This window comes from Chamaea fasciata, unplaced genomic scaffold, assembly GCF_029207755.1.
Source record: "Chamaea fasciata isolate MVZ Bird 193981 ecotype frontalis unplaced genomic scaffold, bChaFas1.0.hap1 SCAF_5, whole genome shotgun sequence".
In the NCBI taxonomy this organism is placed as follows: Eukaryota; Metazoa; Chordata; class Aves; order Passeriformes; family Sylviidae; genus Chamaea; species Chamaea fasciata.
In genome coordinates this window covers 47768363-47788792 of record NW_027094090.1, presented here as the reverse complement: position 1 = coordinate 47788792, position 20430 = coordinate 47768363, and the positions used below count along the sequence as shown (strand labels likewise).

At 46.4% G+C, this 20430-nt stretch overlaps 6 protein-coding genes across 6 annotated transcripts; 4 read left to right on the top strand and 2 right to left on the bottom strand.

The window, feature by feature from the left end:
• The first annotated feature begins 7955 nt into the window (after positions 1–7955).
• LOC136289583 (histone H1.10-like) lies at positions 7956–8576 on the top strand. The gene is given in 2 exon segments (XM_066183515.1): positions 7956–7977; positions 7980–8576. Coding segments are annotated over 2 exon segments (609 nt in total). The 3' UTR covers positions 8567–8576.
• Positions 8577–8843: 267 nt separating this feature from the next.
• Positions 8844–9278, bottom strand: LOC136289588 (histone H2A-IV). The gene has a single exon (XM_066183521.1). It carries the CDS (start codon positions 9231–9233, stop codon positions 8844–8846), a length of 390 nt encoding a protein of 129 aa, XP_066039618.1. The 5' UTR covers positions 9234–9278.
• LOC136289593 (histone H2B 1/2/3/4/6) lies at positions 9236–10021 on the top strand. Its single transcript, XM_066183525.1, has one exon. The coding sequence runs from the start codon at positions 9581–9583 to the stop codon at positions 9959–9961; it is 381 nt and encodes a 126-aa protein (XP_066039622.1). The 5' UTR covers positions 9236–9580; the 3' UTR covers positions 9962–10021.
• Positions 10022–11317: 1296 nt separating this feature from the next.
• On the top strand, positions 11318–13052 carry LOC136289584 (histone H3). The gene has a single exon (XM_066183516.1). It carries the CDS (start codon positions 11445–11447, stop codon positions 11853–11855), a length of 411 nt encoding a protein of 136 aa, XP_066039613.1. The 5' UTR covers positions 11318–11444; the 3' UTR covers positions 11856–13052.
• On the bottom strand, positions 13000–13902 carry LOC136289590 (histone H2B 1/2/3/4/6). Its single transcript, XM_066183523.1, has one exon. The coding sequence runs from the start codon at positions 13816–13818 to the stop codon at positions 13438–13440; it is 381 nt and encodes a 126-aa protein (XP_066039620.1). The 5' UTR covers positions 13819–13902; the 3' UTR covers positions 13000–13437.
• Positions 13903–14119: 217 nt separating this feature from the next.
• LOC136289587 (histone H2A-IV) lies at positions 14120–14831 on the top strand. The gene has a single exon (XM_066183520.1). It carries the CDS (start codon positions 14166–14168, stop codon positions 14553–14555), a length of 390 nt encoding a protein of 129 aa, XP_066039617.1. The 5' UTR covers positions 14120–14165; the 3' UTR covers positions 14556–14831.
• Positions 14832–20430: the final 5599 nt, after the last annotated feature.

The window sequence follows — 20430 nt, the reverse complement described above, 5'->3', positions numbered from 1 at the left end:
CCCCCCAAAACCACCACCACCCACAACCCCCCAAAAAAACCCAAAGAACAAACAAAACCTCATCACCACAACAATAAAAACCACACACTAATAAACCAATCCCAAATCAACCCCGGCAGTACAAATCAGATTTTCTTTTGTACTTGCTTATCAAACTGCATCTCTAAGCAACAAAACCATAAGAGCTCCCACAGTTAGTTTGATGTCTTTCTAGAAAACATTCATTGAAGAGCTGTAAACGAGTAAGCTGAATGCATTACTCATGGTGGATGTACCAACATGACATCAAGGAAATGGGAAAGGCAAAGACAAAGAAGAACATTTAGACATTTCAGACAGGGATTTTAACACTCTTTCGTTCTTGTAAAATGTTATCTTACCCTCAGGAGCAGCCCACAGAGAGATTTGGCCAGTCTGTTCCTCTACTAACTTTTTCTGTGCTTTCAGATTTATGGAACAACTGATTCCCTGAACGGAGAATGACATTTGGAAGGGAAGTGGGGCGCCATTGCCTCTTTCACATGATGGAAAATCTGACCGTGGGCCAGAAGTGCAGAGCAACAATGTATCACAGTAACAATGTGCAGGCAAATTTCATTGCAGTTCTGCTTGTACTTCTGCATCCAAGAGGACTCTGTTCGCATTATGGGAGCATACTTCTTGTTGGTTGGACATTCTTTCTCCCTTCTCATTTTTCAGACTTGAAGATAATTTGTTTTTCAAGTTGTTATAAATGATCAGAGCCAATTCAAAAAATCTAAAGATTTGACAATTTAGAAAATCAATTTCGAAACGCCACGATAAATCAGGACAACATCGATCGAATGCTGGTGGTGGACAATCCGGGAGCAGCAAAGGGTGCTTCTCCGGAGTACTGCCCACAAATTCGGGGTCTCAGGGTAGGCGTTTTATACTATTTTTCTGCTCTGAGGCGAAAGCAAGACTGTCACAAAGAACGCGAATTTGCCCAAAGAACCTGACATCATGCAAATAATACAATTATTGAAATGTCCTACACCCCGTGAGGGATGTTTGAAAGAACTTTCTGAGGAATTGTATGAAAGTCCGAAAGAAGAGTCTTTGAATTTTCTGTTGGAAGGCTTGATGCAATCATCTGTTAATCTCCGCCCATATCGATATCAGATCCTTTGAGTGACTGCAAAGATGTGGTCAGCCTGTGATTAATGAGCCGTTTCCACGTTATCTCTTCTGCAAATATCAAGGTAGCACCTTCAAGCTAAAAAAAACCTTTGGAATGTTTGGAGACGCCCTCAGACCGTTCCCAGGATTCCAGGGTTTTTCAATTCTAATGTATAATTTTACACACACCAATTTAATACACAAATTTTATGCAGCACGTCTATTACAAAGTTTTCTCAAACTTGAAACTCTGCACTCCACCTGCTGGTTTTAACACCTTGACTTTGGGGTTGCATTCAGTCTCAGGTTTTACCTTCCATATTGTGCCTGTGCATCTCTGACTCCACCGGCTCCACTTTCCCAGCTCAACCTCATACCAGTCCCATCCCAGCAGACTTGCTCAGTATTCAAGGATGATGTGGCTGTGCCCAGTCACTGTCACAATCCCTGCCCCACTCACCATGTGCATTAAATATTAAAAAGAATTGTAGTAATTCAACTGATTGATTGATCTGAACGGATTTTTGAAATTATCCTTTAACTGAGCTCAGAAGTTATCAAGAACTTTGTGGTCTGGAATGATTAGGGAACTGTTTCTCTCTTGCTTTGAACCAAAATTAAACTGCTGAAAAAACCTGAGTATTTTTGTAAGAAGGTTATTTAAAAAAAAAGCAAGATATATCTGTGTAAGACCTAAATTTCCTGCCTAATGCCTACTATAACTCTGCCCATGGACTTATTTATTTTAAGAGATTGCTGTTGTACCCGGGGCCCTTAAATCTCTATGAATACAAAAAACTTTCATCATGGGGAGAAGTCCTTTGCTGTAAACCGAACAGTATGTAATTATAAGTTCTTCCCTATTGAGACATGAAGTTTTCTTACTCATGTAACAATGTATTATGGTTTAGAATACCATAACAAATCAGTTTTTAAATAAAATCCATCATGCATGGACAAAAGATGTCTTTCAAACCAGATAAGGTCTGCAATTACATCAAGGGAAGGTTTGAGTTGCCATGAACAACTCTGTGACTTTTGTTATGGGGAGGTTTTTCTACCAGACCACCCAAAAGTCAGAAGGGATCTATCTGCACAACATATATGAAGTATCACTGGTCAGTGGTATAAGCATCAGGAAGGGCTTGAGAAAATATTGAAGTTATTGTGCAGATTTAGGCCCCCCCAGGTGACAAACATGGTAATGGGGCTTTGCAGCTACAGGCTTCATGCATGACTTGATCACCCTATTCGAAGCATGCATATATAGGCTGCATTCCTGTCTCCTCAGCTGCATCTGTGAGATGGATGTCCCCATATATCCTCCTCAGCAAACACTGAAAGTCAGTCACAGTTATAGTTCACTCAGTGAGAACAATCACAAGACTGAAGTGCTGAAATTGATGGCTATAAACTGTTCAGAAGGGTCAGAAAAGAACGGTGAGGGCAGGTTGTCTTCCATGTAAAAAAAAAAAAAAAAAAAAAAAAAAGAAGTGGATTGATTGCAAAGAAACAGTTACTTGCAAACAGTTCTCAGAAAAACAGTGATGAACAGCTGAGAGCTTTTGGGTACAAAACTAGAGTCCAAGCCAAAAGAGGAAACCTTGTGGTGGTACTTATCACAGGCCACTCAAACAAAAGAAGGAGGATGCTGATGAAGCTTCTTTCTTCAACTACAGGTGCCATCATATTCCCAGGCTCCTGTTGGGGAGCGTCAATCAACCTGACATCTGCTGGAAACGTGGCAAAGAAAGCCATGAGTTGTCCAGGAGGCTCCTAGATCATGTTGAAGACAATTTTTTATCCAGATGAAAGAAAGTCCAACAGGAGGAGAAGCACTACCCGACCTGTTCTTGCCAACAAAAATTAACTAATTGAAGAGGTCAAGCATAGTGGTAACGTGAACTGCTGCCTCAGCCCAGACCTATCACGAAGTTGAGGAATATGGGCCAGGCAAACCCCAGGGACAAGATATTTTATTTAGTAAACATTCAGTTGCCTAAGAAAATAGGTTTTGGAAACCCCTTGGAAACTGCCCTCAGGGATCAAGGAGAAGGACAGCCCTGAAAGTTATTTAAGTTCTCTCCTTCCCATCTCCTAAGTCTGTGAAACTCAAGGGATAGACTAGGTGAAAAAAGTCCCTCCCCTTCTGTAAGAAAAGACCAGGTTCAAGACCATTTGAGGAATCTGAATATACACAAAACCTGAATGTGCATACCCCATGGCACCTAAGGGGATTCATGCCAGGGTCTTCAGGGAATAAGCAGATATAGTTGCAATACAAATAATGTTTAATATTTTCATCAATAACATAGTGAGATCGAGTGCACCCTCAGTAAGTTTGTGGGTGACACCATGCTCAGTGGTGCCACTGATTCACTGGAGGGAAGGGATACCATGCAGAGGGACTTTGACTGGCCTGAAGAGTAGACCCACGTGAATTTCGTGAAGGTCAAAAATGTCAAATAAATGGCCCTGCACCCAGGTCAGGGCCATTCCAAATATCAGTACAGACTGCAGGATGAGCTGATTACAAGCAGCCCTGCATAGAAAGACTCAGAGATACAGGTGCGTGAAAATTTGGACACAAGGTGGCAATGTGCATTTGCTGCTCAGAAAATCAGTTTTACCCTGGGCTGCCTAAAAGAAAGAACAGCTAGCGTGATTCCCTTCATTCACTTCATTCCAATGAGACCTCACCTGGAGTACTGCATCTACCTCTGGGGTCCCCAGTACAAGAAAGACTTGGAGGAGGTCCACAGGAGGGCCATGAAAATGGTCAGGGAGCTAGAACACCTCTCCCATGAAGAAAGGCTGGGAGAGCAGTGGTTGTTAGGCCTGGAGAAGACAAGGCTCTGGGCAGACCTCAGTGTGGCCTTTTGTTATATGAAGACCACTTATAAGAAAGAGAAAGACTTTTAACTAGAGCCCGTAGTGAAAGGGCAAGGGGCAGGGTATTAAAAGAGAAAGAAGTTAGATTTAGATAGGTTCCAAGGAAGAAATTTTTCATTATGAAGTGGGACACACTGCAAGTTGCCAAGAGAAGTTGTTGATGCCTTCAATGGAAGATTTCAAAGCCACGTGGGATAAGTCTTTGAGCAATCTGGTCTAGTGAGTGATGTCCTTGCCTATGACAACGATGTTGGTCTAGATAATCTTTGAAGGACGCTTCCGACACAAATTGTGCTATGATTCTGTAGTGCACCAAGTCACATGGGCTCATAGGAGGGACCTTCCTGAAAGCACTTACCCAAACCAGTATAGGAGAAAAGGGAGTTCTTGAATTCCTGACTGAACTTTGGAAAAATTTCACAGAATCATAGCATCATAAAATATGCTGAGTTGAATGGGACCTATCAGCACCATAATTTCCAACTGCTGGCCATGTGCAGGGCACCCCAAGAGTCACATCCTGTGCCTGAGTGTGTTGTCCAAATGCTTCTTGAGCTCTGTCAGGCTGGTGCTATGACCACTTCCCTGGGGAGCCTGTCCCAGTGCCCAACCACACTCGGGGTAAAAAACTTTTTCCTGACATCCAACCTAAACCTCCTCTGACTCATCTTCAAAGCATTTCCTTGAGTCCTGTCACTAGTCACAGGAGTGAAGAGCTAAGTGCCTGCCCCTGCTCTTCCCCTCATGAGGAAGCTGCAGACTGTGATGAGTTCTTCCGTCAGACTCCCCTTCTCCAGGCTGAACAGACCAAGTGACCCCAGCTGCTCCTCAGCTCCTCATACAGCTCACCACCAGACCCTTCACCATCCTTGTGGCCCTTCTTCAGATGCTCTCTAATCACTTAATGTCTTTTTGATACTGTGACATCAAAACTGGCCCCGGCACTCAAGGTGAGGCTGCCCCAGTGCACAGCAAAAGGGACAATCCCTTCCCTTGCCCAGCTGGTGAGGCTGTTCCTGATGCACACCAGGACAAGGCTGGCCCTCCTGGCTGCCAGGGCACTTCTGGCTCATGTTCAACTTGCCATCCAGCAAGTCTCTTTCCATGGCACTGCTTTCCAGCATCTCATTCTTCAGTCTGTACACACAACCAGAATTGCCTGGTCTGAGGTGCAGATTTCAGCACTTGCCCTTGTTAAACTTCATATGGTTGATGATTGCCCATCTCTCTGATTTGTTGGAGTCTCTCTGCAGGGCCTCTCTGCACTCAAAGGAGATGACAACCCCTTCCAGTTTAGTGTAACTGGCAAACTTAGTGCTCCTTTGAGCCCTGCATCCAAGTTGGTAATGAAGATGTTGAAGAGAATTGGGTGAGGATGGAGCCCCGCAGAGCCCCGTTAGCAACAGCCTGATGTTACCCCAGTCACTCTAACTCTCTGTGCCTGGCGTGTGAGAACCACTCTAGCCAAAATATCAGGTCCTTGGTTCCCTGCAGAAGGGAGGGATTGCCTGACTACAATTATCCTTCTTTTCCTCAAAACAGAGGAGGTCTTATGTGCAGAACAGATGGTGTTGGTTTAGGAGGCCCCTCCATCACAGAAGGGCTCACCTCATCAGTTGTCTGGTCATCTACTTCCAGAGCCTCATACATGTAGAAGGTGCCAGTCCTGCTTGTTATGTTTTCCAGAGGAGGAAGCTTTCTCCTGGTCCACCACTTCCAAATATCTCTGTCCACTGTATTTAAAAAGTGTTCTGTTACCAGAAGGATCAAGCAAATCACTACCTGTGCACTGAGCCCAAAGCCAATTGGTATTTAATAAATGGTCTCTCAGATTGACAACCTTTTTTAAGAGGAAAATAGAAGACAGAAATAACTTTGTTTTTACTGAGCACATCATATTATTTGAACCAATTAATTTTTTGAGTAAGTTCACCCAGTAAGTAAAGGAATTAAACTTATTTCTCCTTCCCTCCTCCACCTGAAAATCTTTGCAAGATTTCTTTCCATTTCCTTCTTTGCTTAGCCTAAAACTAACTGTATATGGTTGTGAAAAACAAAATTTTAAAAATCCAGATAGGTGGTCAAAATTTTGGATGACCAGGAAAAGGAACTTTTAGGAAAGCACATAGAATGCTCCAGGAATGTGCATCAGGTGTTTGGAAGTAGGATAGAGGCCTATCCAAAACCCAGGAAAATGAATTTAAAGAATTTCAAAAGAATTTAAAGGTAAAGGAACTAGTGATCCCGAGTGATTAGAATGGATTAAGATACACAATTTGAAGGCAATATGTATGCTACAGAATTATCACCCAGAAATTTCTCCCCAGTGGTGTGTATCCTTACCAATTGATTCACGTTTGTGCCAATGTAGTTCACAAACTGAAATTCACAGCAGATTCAGCAGGTGAAACTTCCACAAAATACACCATCAGGACAAAACCAAATCCACACAATCTTCTGTTTTTATCGTCTCACATTATGGTGTTCTGCTGGTTGTCTTCCCTAGAAAAAAGCCTCTCTGAAATGCCACTGCATCTCTTGACAGTCTTTAAGTAAACCCCAGTCAAGATAATCTAAGACCACTGACCACCAAGTTCATAAAACTGACCCCACCATCATCAAACCTTCACAGGAGTGTGTGATACTCTATTAACAAAAGATAAAGTGAAAGAGGCCAAACAACTGCATTTACAATCATGCGAATCAATCACCTGGGTCTCCAATTCTTTCCCACATTGTTCTACAAATGTTCAAACATGACTATCCAGTTGCTATCTGACTAATCTCAAGAAAAAAATATTTTTTCTGTATATTCAATCTATCCCACATCACAATAGTCGTACTTTGGAAAAAGCCGTGCCATTGCTTCTCTTAGCAGTTCTGAGAAGAAAACTGTTTGCTTAAAGCACTTGAATTATATACTTTTATTAAAGATATGCCTGCAGATTTACGTGCTTTTCATAACAAAAACATGTACATTGTTTTTTGATTTTATTTTTTTCTTTTTGTAAAATTGCTGATTGTGGCTGGCAAAATTCCTGAATTATAATGTAAAAGTAAGCAGAAAATAAACAGTACCTTAAAATAAGAACATACAAATGAGTAGGTTTACCCACTGTGCGTCATGAAAATAAGTATTTTTGAGAAAAAAACCCTGCAAATATAGTCCATTTAAATATTAATACAAAGGCACAGAAAACCTAGGGGACAGAGAGGCAACTGCTATGTATCATTCTGGGATTTTAAAGAGAACTGATTATTTAAGACAGATGCTTTTCAGTTTAATGTTTCTGGAGGAAAATGTCTTTCTTTTACTTTTTACCAAATCCTACTAGAGCTAAATAGGGTAGTGTGTCCAAAGGTTTCATAATTCTGAAGAAATAAAGTTGCTTTATGGAAAATAACTCATAACTCAGATACAGAGCCGAGTGACTACCTTGTGTTACTTGCACCTTTTCAAAGCTAATTTACGCTACAATTAGGTCTCGAGATTAATCCCATTTTGCAGCACCTCGATAAAAAACCCTCTCAGAAACGTGTATCCAATGTCACTGACACAGTGGCGTCAGAAGCGAAGTTTTAGTTCAAAAAGAGAAATAAAAATCTTAAGGTCCAGCTCTGCGTGAAATCGACAAACTCGGGAATTACCGACTTGCATGAAACTCATTTCAAGTTTCGGTTGAAAGAAACGTCGCAAGACAAAAACATTCTCTGCCCTCAGCAAGAACGCTAAGAAACGGGCTGCCGCGGTCCAGGGTTTTTTTTTTTTAAGTAAAACCCACTTTTTTGAGAGGGAACGAACGCAGGGCGAGAGGCCGGGAGCAGCGCAGGGGGCGGAGCGGGCTGGGGAGTGAACCAATCAGCGCCCGCCCCGCTGTTATAAATAGGGCGCCGCCGGGCCGCCGTGTCCGCGCAGCGCTGCCATGTCCGAGACCGCCCCCGCGGCCCCGCCGCCAAGGCCGCCGCCAAGAAGGCGGCGAGCGGCGCCAAAGCCAGCAAGCCCGCGGGGCCCAGAGTCACCGAGCTGATCACCAAGGCCGTGTCCGCCTCCAAGGAGCGCAAGGGGCTCTCCCTCGCCGCGCTCAAGAAGGCGCTGGCCGCCGGCGGCTACGATGTGGAGAAGAACAACAGCCGCATCAAGCTGGGGCTCAAGAGCCTCGTCAGCAAGGGCACCCTGGTGCAGACCAAGGGCACCGGCGCCTCCGGCTCTTTTCGTCTCAGCAGAAAACCCGGAGAGGTAAAGGAAAAAGCTCCTAAGAACAGAACAGCTGCAGCCAAGCCCAAGAAGCCGGCGGCTAAGAAGCCTGCCAGCGCCACCAAGAAGTCCAAGAAGGTGGTCACAGCGAAGAGCCCCAAGAAAGCTAAGAAGCCGGCAGCAAAAGTAGCCAAGAGTCCGAAAAAAGTAACCAAGTCTGCCAAGCCGAAGAAAGTGACTGTAGCAGTGAAAAGCCCGGCTAAGGCAAAGGCTGTGAAGCCCAAGGCAGCCAAGCCGAAAGCTGCACAGGCAAAAAAGGCTGCGCCCAAGATTAGGTAAAGCCCTCACTGTGAAAAATCCTGGTTCTGCATTTAAACCCAACGGCTCTTTTAAGGGCCACTCATATTTTCTCTAAAATGCTGAATTCACGTATGTGGTCCAAGGATCGAATTGTGTATTTTATTGCTTACTAAATAATTAGTGGAATGGTACTGTGTTGTAAAACATGTATTTAGTATGTGAAAGCAATTAAGCTCTTTTATTGAAATAGTGAGTGGCTCTGAAAAGAGCCTTTGGGTTTCTCTTGCTAAATTTTGAAGCCTTTGTCTTACGGCGCTCACTTGGCTTTAGCCTTGTGGCTGTCGGTCTTCTTGGGCAGCAGCACGGCCTGGATGTTGGGCAGCACGCCGCCCTGCGCGATGGTCACCTTGCCCAGCAGCTTGTTGAGCTCCTCGTCGTTGCGGATGGCGAGCTGCAGGTGGCGGGGGATGATGCGCGTCTTCTTGTTGTCGCGGGCCGCGTTGCCCGCCAGCTCCAGGATCTCGGCCGTCAGGTACTCCAGCACGGCCGCCAGGTAGACCGGGGCGCCGGCGCCCACGCGCTCCGCGTAGTTGCCCTTGCGCAGCAGGCGGTGCACGCGGCCCACGGGGAACTGCAGCCCGGCCCGCGACGAGCGCGACTTGGCCTTGGCGCGCGCCTTCCCGCCCTGCTTCCCGCGCCCGGACATCGCAGCGATTCAGCGGCAACAGCAGCAGCAACAGCGGCGACAAAAATCACGGCGACACGAAGTAGCTCAGGAGTATAATTCGCCGCCTGCTTTATATACAGCTCGGGCGGATCGACAGTACCTCTTGTGATTGGCTGCGAGAGAGCTATTGTTCGGCAGCCAATGGAAAAGCGAATCGAGACGTGTCCAATAGCGAATCCCGTCGCCACGCGCAGGGCTTGGGCCGAGCCAATAGCGATGAGGCGATGTCGGCGGCGCCGCTATAAAGTCGGCACCCAAGTCTGCGCCATTGTCGTGAGTTGTCGGCTGTTGTGTGTGGTGAGTGATAGAAAGTTCTGCTTGCTGCCATGCCTGAGCCAGCCAAATCTGCCCCCGCGCCCAAGAAGGGCTCCAAGAAGGCGGTCACCAAGACGCAGAAGAAGGGTGACAAGAAGCGCAAGAAGAGCCGCAAGGAGAGCTACTCGATCTACGTGTACAAGGTGCTGAAGCAGGTGCACCCCGACACGGGCATCTCGTCCAAGGCCATGGGCATCATGAACTCCTTCGTCAACGACATCTTCGAGCGCATCGCCGGCGAGGCGTCTCGCCTGGCGCACTACAACAAGCGCTCCACCATCACGTCGCGGGAGATCCAGACGGCCGTGCGCCTGCTGCTGCCCGGCGAGCTGGCCAAGCACGCCGTGTCCGAGGGCACCAAGGCTGTCACCAAGTACACCAGCTCTAAATAGGCGGGGTTTGCGTCCTTTCTCTGAAGTTTTCGACCCAAAGGCTCTTTTAAGAGCCACCCATCTCTTCCGTAAAAGAGCTGATGCTATGACCGGGTCTTGGCTACTCTGTTTCTCTAATCAGAGGGGGGCCGGGCGGGGGTGAGGGAAATGTGAAATTACGGCGGAAAAGTACCGTAAGTTCAGGGATGGGATATCTGCAGCGCTTCGTAAACGGCCATGTCCGGCATGTGCTTTACCGGGCCCGAAGATGTTCATGCTTCACCTAAAAACCCTAGGAGCCTGTTTTCCGTGTATGTACAGTTGTAGGAGCCTCGGGTTAGAAAATAGTGTCGGAGGTATCAACGGTGAAGACAAGTGCTCTGACCAATGGTACGTTGTATTTTCCGGTTAAGCTACTCTTATGGAAGACAGGATCGGAGGCGTGCAAGGTACAGGCGCTTCCAGACGACCGCGTGCTCTTGTTTTTCAGTTCATTGTTTCTGAGCAAAAGGCTCCGAGACGGATGCCCGCTCTCCTTCCAAACTCCCAAAATATGGTTTCGTAGGCAAACGAGGGAAGAAAAGCGGAACGCTGCTGTGCGTTTTCGGCCCCGGAATGCACAGTCCTGCACAGGCGGTAGCACGTACCACAGGCTCCCCAGCGCGGTTTTTGCCCGGCTTTGGTTCGCTTCTCTCTCCGCCGCCGATTGCCCGCGCCCCGTAAACGCCGCCGCCGAGCAGCCGCCGGGTCGGGAGGCGGGCGGGCAGAGCCGGGGCCACGCCGCTGCCGCGCTCGGTCCGACCTGAGTGAGGACTTCGCGGAGCCAACATTTCCCCCCCCCCCGCCCTCCTCTTCGTGGGCGGGCCCGGCCGCCTCACGCGCCTCCCGACACGCCGCTGATTGGTGGCGCTCGCGGCTCCGGCCCCCTCGCGCTTCACCGGGACGCGCTCCCCGCAGGAGACACGGCTCTTCCACCGGCCCGGGGCAGCAGCCGGGAAAGCTCGGCCTGGCCAGGGAAGTCGGCTGCTGCTTGCGCCTTCAGCCTTTCTGCAGCGGGCCCGAACCCAACGCGGTTGCTGAGCGGGAAGAAGCCGCGAGCGAGCCCTGGCGGAAAGAGGCGGCTGCCGGCGGCAGCTTTAGCCAGCGGTCGCGAGGCCGGGGATGAACGCGAGCGGAGCGGCTTTGGAAAAAAAAAAAAAAGGGCGAACTCGAGTCTCGGGCAGCGAGACCGTACTCCACCGCTCGCCTGCGGTGCCACCCCCCCTCCTGTGCCTTGCGAGCCGCTGTTGGAAAGCGGCAGGGGCGGGGCGAGGACGGGGCGCGTTTCCCGCCGCGAAGGCGGGGCCTTCTCCGGGGCTCGCGCGAATTGTCCAATGGCAGCCGGCCGGTGTGGCGCGGCCGGCCAATGGGCGCGGGCGCGCGTGTTATAAATTGCGGCGCCGCGGAGTCGTCGCCGCAGTGTTCACTGTGTTGGGCTTGTTGTGGTGTGCGTTAGTGCTGAGCCATGGCGCGTACGAAGCAGACGGCGCGTAAGTCGACGGGCGGGAAGGCGCCCCGCAAGCAGCTGGCCACCAAGGCTGCCCGCAAGAGCGCGCCGGCCACGGGCGGCGTCAAGAAGCCGCACCGCTACCGGCCCGGCACGGTGGCGCTGCGCGAGATCCGGCGCTACCAGAAGTCCACGGAGCTGCTGATCCGCAAGCTGCCCTTCCAGCGCCTGGTGCGCGAGATCGCGCAGGACTTCAAGACCGACCTGCGCTTCCAGAGCTCGGCCGTCATGGCGCTGCAGGAGGCCAGCGAGGCCTACCTGGTGGGGCTCTTCGAGGACACCAACCTGTGTGCCATCCACGCCAAGCGTGTCACCATCATGCCTAAGGACATCCAGCTGGCCCGGCGCATCCGTGGCGAGCGCGCCTGAGTCTCCTGCCGCAGCCGTTTCCGGCCGGGCCATGTGGCAACCCACTTTCGACCCAAAGGCTCTTTTAAGAGCCACCACATTCACAATTAAAAGAGCTGTTGTGCTGCCTTTAATCGGACAGTTTTGATAATTGAGAGAGGAAAGTCGGTCTAAAGATCTTTAGAATTATGTAATAGCCGCTCCATGAATACAAACAACCTGTTAAAGTCTCCATAATTAATTGTTTCGGCTACCACAGTAAAAGTTGCAATGACGCCCAGGAACTGTTCTGGGACCAGGTAGATTTTTTTTAAATTCGTAATTATATTAGCCCGGGACCACTGCAGGCACGGTCGTTTCTACACTCGTTCCTCCTCTCTTAGAGCTCTCGTCGGGCGCAGTCACAGTGAGGCATACTCCTAATTGCGGCTCCGCTTACCGCCCTTTAACTCATGGATTTTCGCATTTCCTCCCTGTGATCTTCCACTCACCCACTGTGTATAAAACACGTTACTCTCCGCAAAGCCTCGAGGATGAATTGTAAATAAAAATCTAACGTTGCAATTTAAAAAATAAAAATTAACAAGCTACGTTCGATTCAAAACGGAGCTACAGCTTATTTATTATGCATGTGTTCAACTAACAGCCTTTGAGTCTACCTTGGCTGCCTCCGTTCTCTCTGTCAGAGACTGTGACTTTTAAGAGCCACCAATTCTTGCATTTGAGGAACTTCCTCACTTTTATTTTGTGCCCATTTCTGAACTTTTCCGTCCAGGGAGCTCTGCTTTTATAAATTCTGTGTCTTCCAAGTCCCGCTTGTTTAGCATCCCGCAGGAGCAGTTTTTCATCAGTATTTGCAGTTTCTCGTACCTATCTGAATCTGAGGTCTTATCCCGATGCTGTTATACAAAAAATTAAGAAAGCCGCAAAAGGGGGCAACAGGGAATCACTTTGTACGAATGGTAATTAGTTCTGCAGCCGTTAACAAGCTATTTGTAATCTTACAATAATAAAACGAATTAATAGATAAGGGCCTAATTACATTTTAAGACATTTGTTTTTAGCGAATTTTAGTTTTTAGATCGGGAAGACAAGTGAAGCATAGAGTTTAAAAAAAAAGAATTTCTCTAAAAATAATTTTTTGAATAGACCTTTGAAATATATGGCATGTGTTGTGGTATGAATATGAGAGGGGAGAGACCACGGCTAAACTGCGACAGGAAGTACTTAAAGCTTTTCCATTCTTTTCAGAAAGGACTTAGGCTGACCAACAGCACGCAAGAGATGGATGACACAGCGATGCTGCATTTTAAGCACCTGGGATTTAAAGCAACCCATGCAAACAGGGAAAGTGTAGGCTTGTGAGCAAACATCTGGGCTTAGTAGGAAAAATAGCATGCAAACTTAAAAAGCCAAATAGGATGGTTTATAATTGTGGTACTGAAGTGATTTAAGTTTTCGATTTTTTGTGTCGAACATATTTTAAATAACCCACAGGATATGCTTCAACAAAAGGTGCAATTGCAGTAAGAAATTAAAGCTCCTTTGTTGAAAATCTGTGTGGCTCTTAAAAGAGCCGTTTGGTTTATAATTTAAAATTCTTTTACTTGGAGCTGGTGTACTTGGTGACAGCCTTGGTGCCCTCGGACACGGCGTGCTTGGCCAGCTCGCCGGGCAGCAGCAGGCGCACGGCCGTCTGGATCTCCCGCGACGTGATGGTGGAGCGCTTGTTGTAGTGCGCCAGGCGCGACGCCTCGCCGGCGATGCGCTCGAAGATGTCGTTGACGAAGGAGTTCATGATGCCCATGGCCTTAGACGAGATGCCCGTGTCGGGGTGCACCTGCTTCAGCACCTTGTACACGTAGATCGAGTAGCTCTCCTTGCGGCTCTTCTTGCGCTTCTTGTCGCCCTTCTTCTGCGTCTTGGTGACCGCCTTCTTGGAGCCCTTCTTGGGCGCGGGGGCAGATTTGGCTGGCTCAGGCATGGCAGCAAGCAGAACTTTCTATCACTCACCACACACAACAGCCGACAACTCACGACAATGGCGCAGACTTGGGTGCCGACTTTATAGCGGCGCCGCCGACATCGCCTCATCGCTATTGGCTCGGCCCAAGCCCTGCGCGTGGCGACGGGATTCGCTATTGGACACGTCTCGATTCGCTTTTCCATTGGCTGCCGAACAATAGCTCTCTCGCAGCCAATCACAAGAGGTACTGTCGATCCGCCCGAGCTGTATATAAAGCAGGCGGCGAATTATACTCCTGAGCTACTTCGTGTCGCCGTGATTTTTGTCGCCGCTGTTGCTGCTGCTGTTGCCGCTGAATCGCTGCGATGTCCGGGCGTGGGAAGCAGGGCGGGAAGGCGCGCGCCAAGGCCAAGTCGCGCTCGTCGCGGGCCGGGCTGCAGTTCCCCGTGGGCCGCGTGCACCGCCTGCTGCGCAAGGGCAACTACGCGGAGCGCGTGGGCGCCGGCGCCCCGGTCTACCTGGCGGCCGTGCTGGAGTACCTGACGGCCGAGATCCTGGAGCTGGCGGGCAACGCGGCCCGCGACAACAAGAAGACGCGTATCATTCCCCGCCACCTGCAGCTCGCCATCCGCAACGACGAGGAGCTCAACAAGCTGCTGGGCAAGGTGACCATCGCGCAGGGCGGCGTGCTGCCCAACATCCAGGCCGTGCTGCTGCCTAAGAAGACCGACAGCCACAAGGCTAAAGCCAAGTAAATGCTTTGTGAGGCTGATAATAAAACAAAGGCTCTTTTCAGAGCCACCCACATTTGTCATAAAGGGTTGAGTCACTGTAGTTTTGGTAATCTAGTGCAAAGAGACAGGCCTAAGTTCGACTTTCCTTAATGTATTTATTATGCCATTCTCATTGTTCGTGTCTGGAGATAATCTTTATGCTAATTTCGTTTGTTCCTGAAGGACCTACGTTTCACCGCTGAGGTTATTTTAGTTAATAATGATTTTTTTATAATTTAATAAAATTTCTTTATTGACTATTGAGTTGGCATTTTAATGTGGTAATAGTGGGAAGTACGGGTTTTGTAATTCCATAAATATCACATGTCCTGGCCAGCCACCTCCGACTTTGCTTTCAGTGCTCTGTTCAGTACATATTAGAAGATAATACCAAAGACTTAGTAGGAAACTGGGTTGTTTGTTTCATTTAAGGGTACTTAGTAGGAGCTAGTAACTGTTGTGCCTTCATATTTCAGAGGAAGTGGAATGGGAAAGGGAAGCAAAATTTGCAGGAAAAAAAAAAAAAAAAAGGCCCCGAATAGTATTACGTGGTCCTGGCAGCGACCTTGAAATAATGGTTTCTCAACAGGAGGTGTGTTGCTAGCCTCCGGCCTCTGACTAATCCACTTTTGCTTCCTTTTAACGCTCATGTATGAGTCCCCTTGGCTTTCCTTGGCAGAATTGTAGAACACTAGGGAAAGATACCAGGCAGGGAGGAGTTGCCTGCGTTCCCAAGGAGCAGTCTGATATGATGTGCCACTACAGTTCTGGTCACTGCATTACACTGTAAAGAGCACGATCACTTTCAATTTTATTTTTCTGACACTGAACACTGGATCCATGTGCTCTCCTCTCTGTGGTATAGGTCATTGCAAGCTGGCACTTGTTTTTGGGAGAAAGTGAATAATTCTTAAAAAAGCTGCTGCTCTTAAAACAGGGCCACAGTGTTACTTTAAAGTTTGATTCTCTGGTGATGCCCTGCTGGCTTCCAATTTCCTTCTGCCTTTAGTGGGGCTCCTCCTGGCTTACTTTTCCCTTAGCATCTCTTGCAGGCTCTTGGCTGCAGAAGGCAGCGGCTTCTTGAAGCTCTGTCTTGCAGTTTGTGGCACTGCAGCAACGGGAGCAGTTTTCAGCATGACAATCTTTCCCCCACCTCTGTCCTCCAGTACAAGGAAAAAGGGATGTGATTAAACATCTGTGACCTGGTGTTCACTGAGTTTAGTTTTCCTAAAACTGAGTCGGTGATCAATTCACCCTTCCGCAGGGGAAGGAATTCTACACTCCTCTCTGTGTCACCTTGTCCCACATCATGAAACTGTCCTCTGCATATTAGATTGTAGAGAATAATGGGAAAGACTTCTGAGAAAAAAACATGTGTGCATCATCTCGATGTTATGTGACTAAAATAAAATTCTATTTTGTAGACTGTAGAGACTCCCAGCAGAACGATTTTTTTGTTTGTTTGTTTCTTTCGCTTATAAAAGAATGCTCTGGTATAAGGGTACACTGGTAATAGTCAGGAAGATATATAATTAATAATTATTACTGTAGTCATTTATCTCATTTTTTTTCTGCTAAAGAATTTGTTTAGTCATTATGTAGTTGTAGTTTTGAGTTACATAAATGGGAAATAAAACCATAAAATGAAGATAGGGCTACATGAGGTCTAAATTATGAAGGGCCGCAGAACCTCGAATGTATATTGTACAGCCAGACACTCTTGTGAAAATGCCTTATAGACGTGGTTTACCAAAACTGGGCTAAGTGGGCAGAACTGTTTTGAAAATACACGTATTTCCTAACAATGCTGGTGTGAGCACTGGCAGCCTCCTTTGATCTGCACAGACAGACTTCTGGATATTTATTTAACAGTAACTTGTTTTTGCAACAGCGGAATGGGAAAGGAAAGTAAAAATGGGAGCACTTAGCGACTCTGACGGGATTGATCTTCGGGCAGGGCATCACCAACTCGCCACGCCGCCCGTCGGTGCCGCATCCCCCACGCACCTCCCTTGTCACCACCCCGCCCCTCGCTCCGAGCGCTTGAGGAAAAGAGTCTGCGCGCAGTTTGGAACGGCGGGATGCACTGTGGCCCCCGCACTGACGAGTTGGCTGTGATTTAAAATTAAGGAATTTTATATGAATTTGTGGTTGGTTTGTTTTGGTGTTCTTTGGATTTGTTTTGTTGTTGCTGTTGTTGTTGTTGTGCGTTTTGCGATTTAATCGCAGAAGTTTGGTTTGGGCACGTTAAGGACGAGAGCTCGGCTGAAGCTGAGTTATTCCCTTGCTGCATAAATATAGTGAGGGAGAGTGTGGGGGTAAGTAACAGAGTGGATGGTTCCCACCGGGAACCATCATTTCTCCAGCGGCAACGAAATCCTTTGGGTTTGTTAGTAAGGCCATGATAAACACATATTTTCCTGCTCCCTGCGCTGGTGCCAGGGACGGTGATTTAAGGACTAATCCGCGTCTGGAAGGAAGGAAATGGCGGGATGGAGCGGGACTTCACAGTGGGAATAGGAGTCTTCCGGGATTAGAAACTCATCAGGTTATGCTACTCAGTAGCTTCCACCAGCGCCCTGCGCGCTGGAAGAGGCCCCTGGGAACAGCGGGGAGAAGGCATATTTCCTGGAAGGGCAGAGCAGGACCCTGAATTTTAAAATCCAGAAACAAGATATTTCCTTTTCAGTTTCACCCCAGCCTCCAGTTTTTTTTACTTTACCATTGTCAAGAAACAAATTTGTAGGGCAAAGCAGAAAAGTAGACATTATTCAGTTCAGATAAATGCAGTAAATTAATCCCAGGTCTTTTTGCAGTTTCCTGGTGTTTTCCTGTTCGTTATACCATGTCATTTCCTGCTAAGAAATGTGAGCTGCTATGGTAAGTCTGAACTACAGCACATACACATCCTATGAGGTTTTGCATGACATGTAAGTATCAGTTAAGGCTAAAACTTCAGCAGCTACACATGCTTGTGAAATGTGACCATTTCACTTCTTCCATGGGGTTTTTGTCAGCGATTTCAAAAGCCCCTGCATGTAGAGAGTTAGAACCGACTCATAAATTTGGCTTTCTGAGCCAGCTCAGCTGAGTCCAGGCACCTGGTCTGCCTGTGATGCAATCGGTCCAGTCTGCTGATGCTGGGAGCACAGGTGGAGGCAGCTCTGTTTAAAGATGTATTTTGATGTGTTGAAAGATCGAGACTATGCCAATTCTACGGTGATTTTTGTCCTCTTTTCTAAGTGGAATGACTGAAAGAACTAACCTTGCTGTGTACCAAGAGCATAAGGAAAAAAACCCAAAACTTGATCATGTGGAGTGTTCAGATTCCTTTTAGTTGCAGTGGCTATTTGCTACAAAAGCAAAAGAGGATGCATACCAGAGATGTGTGCATTTCTTCACAGCTCTGATACTGCACAAAAGGAGGTCAAAACCTTTCATCTGTTTGAAGTTCAGATTTCAGCTGTAATGTTACACTATGTGTACTCTCTTCTTATTTCAGGAATTATTTCTTCCATTTTCCTATGACCATTGCAAGTAAACAATCTACATGCAATATAAGTAGGAGTACAAGTACAAAAAGGTTATGGATTTTATGTGGGATTGAAATTCGGATCTGTTCTGGAACTCTTTTCAATCTACCTTTTCCTAGTTGTGAAATGATTTATGTTCAGAATTGCTTCCTGAGGTTCTCAGTGTTAAAAATGAAAGAATGAACTTTATTTATTAATACCTTCTATCATTTCTGACGTGGAATGCTTTTAGGAACAACCACTTTGATAGGACCGCAGTCAAATAATTTAGGTTTTTTGTAGCCATGAAAGAAATCTAACCAAAAACATCCTTTCCACCTACATAAGCCTCTGGTTCTGTGACCCCAGTCCCTGAGGAAAGAGCTGCCTCTGCTTATTGTAATCCTTCTTTCTTTCTCGTACGTGTGTGAACTGGGAAGGGAGAGGTTCCCAGCTGCATTCCCATCAACTTTCAGCCCTCTCCTCCAGTGAGATTTATGTCATGGTTTGAACTGCGCTATTCTCTGAATGGCACAACTCTTAGACCAGGTTTTTGGAACCTGAAGTCTCAATATTTTTTATTTACTATCTAACCTGGGCAGATTTTCATTGCTGGCTGAAAACATTACATCAAGGTGTGTATAAGACACAATATTTTTCTCTAGTTGCAGTCAATAGTTTCTCCTGAAACTGTAATTATTTTGAAACATAATATATTCTATTGAAAGTGGGAAAGAAAGCTTTTGGGAAACTAACATTCCAATAATTTGTCTTGGGTGTCAGGTAATTATATTCTGTGGCTGTAAAAAAATTATTTCACGTTTGAGGGCAGATATTACTTTACTTCATCAATAAAAGCAAAATAAGCATTAAAAAATCCCAAACAAACAAAGAAAAAAAATCCCCACCAAAACCAAAAACCCTCAAAAAGCCCACAAAACCCCTGGAAGTAGCAAAACATTGCTACAGACCAACTGTGATTTGTTCAGGTTTTGGTCTAGGTGGATGGCATCTATTTCTCATTCCTAATTCACTATTCAGTCAGTGAACTAGAGAATGCAGATATTTGTTTGCCAAGCTGCTGTATTTCACTTAAGAAGATAAAAAAAGAGAGGGTGTTTTCTTTTTTAAATGTGATGATGAACCAACATAAATTTTACCGTAGGGATGTTCATTTAGAGAATATATACATTCCTCCAGGAGTGATATTAACTTTATTATTCTAGAAAAAATAAAATAGATGATTTTTTTAAACTGGTTGTTTTTTCTTCAGTATTTCTTTTTTTGCTGGTCATTTACTACAGAACTAAACTATAATGTCACTCTGATAATTTGAGATACGAAAAATTGCTGATATAAAAAAAAAATTGACAAAAATGTTTGTATCACCAAGCACAAATATTCCCCATATTTCAGATGCCATTAATCAGGAGGTATTTTGAAGGTAAACATGGAGGGTAGATTAAAAGACAACATGAAGGGCCTGTTTATAGATTATGTGTTCAAACACTTCTCAGTTTTTAGAATTGTTGGGATTAATAACTTTGCTTTGCACTGGAAGGTCAACAAGTTGGGCCCTAAGGCACATGATCTGATGAGAATGTAAACTTTTGGATAAAAATAATGTCACAAACACAGAACAAGCTGAAACTGGCAAGACAGGAGCAGATTGAAGATGGACCAAGGAACCCATCGCAAGAATGAGATAACTTCAGAAAGAGTCCAGCCCAGTGACTAAAAAAATCAATGTGACATCAAGGGACAACCAGCAAGAATTAAATTGTTGGATTTGGGGATCAGATGATGGGTGGCACAGATATAATTTGGGCTGCAATCCGGTGAAGGGGGTTCCTCTTTGCAGGCACCAATCTCTATCTGCTTTGCACACTGGATGAAGAAACTATTTACTCAGTGAGTTGGAAACCCATCTTCAAAGAGGAATCTAGGGCAGGAAAACTGAGGGGGCATCTGCTTGGTTCCTTCATGGTTTGGTGGCAGCAGCAATAATACCTGCTCTACCAGGACGATGTGTTTGAACACCATGCCCTCTTACTGGTGCTGCGTGATGTCATCTGGGTAGGGCGTCTTTAAGAATACAAAGAGGACTGCTCTGAAATAAAAAGGAATGAACAGTAATGAACATGAATTATGGAAGAATAAGCTGTCATCATGTGATTCTATTCTACATTCACACTATTTGCATTAGTGGTTTTGAATGCTCATCCTATTGTGGCATGAAATTTTTAAGATTTATTATTTTTGCTGAGCTTAAATCCTACTACTTTTACGTCTCGTGAAAAGAACAAGCTCAAAAATTCTTCAATCATACTAGCTCTGTGTCAGTT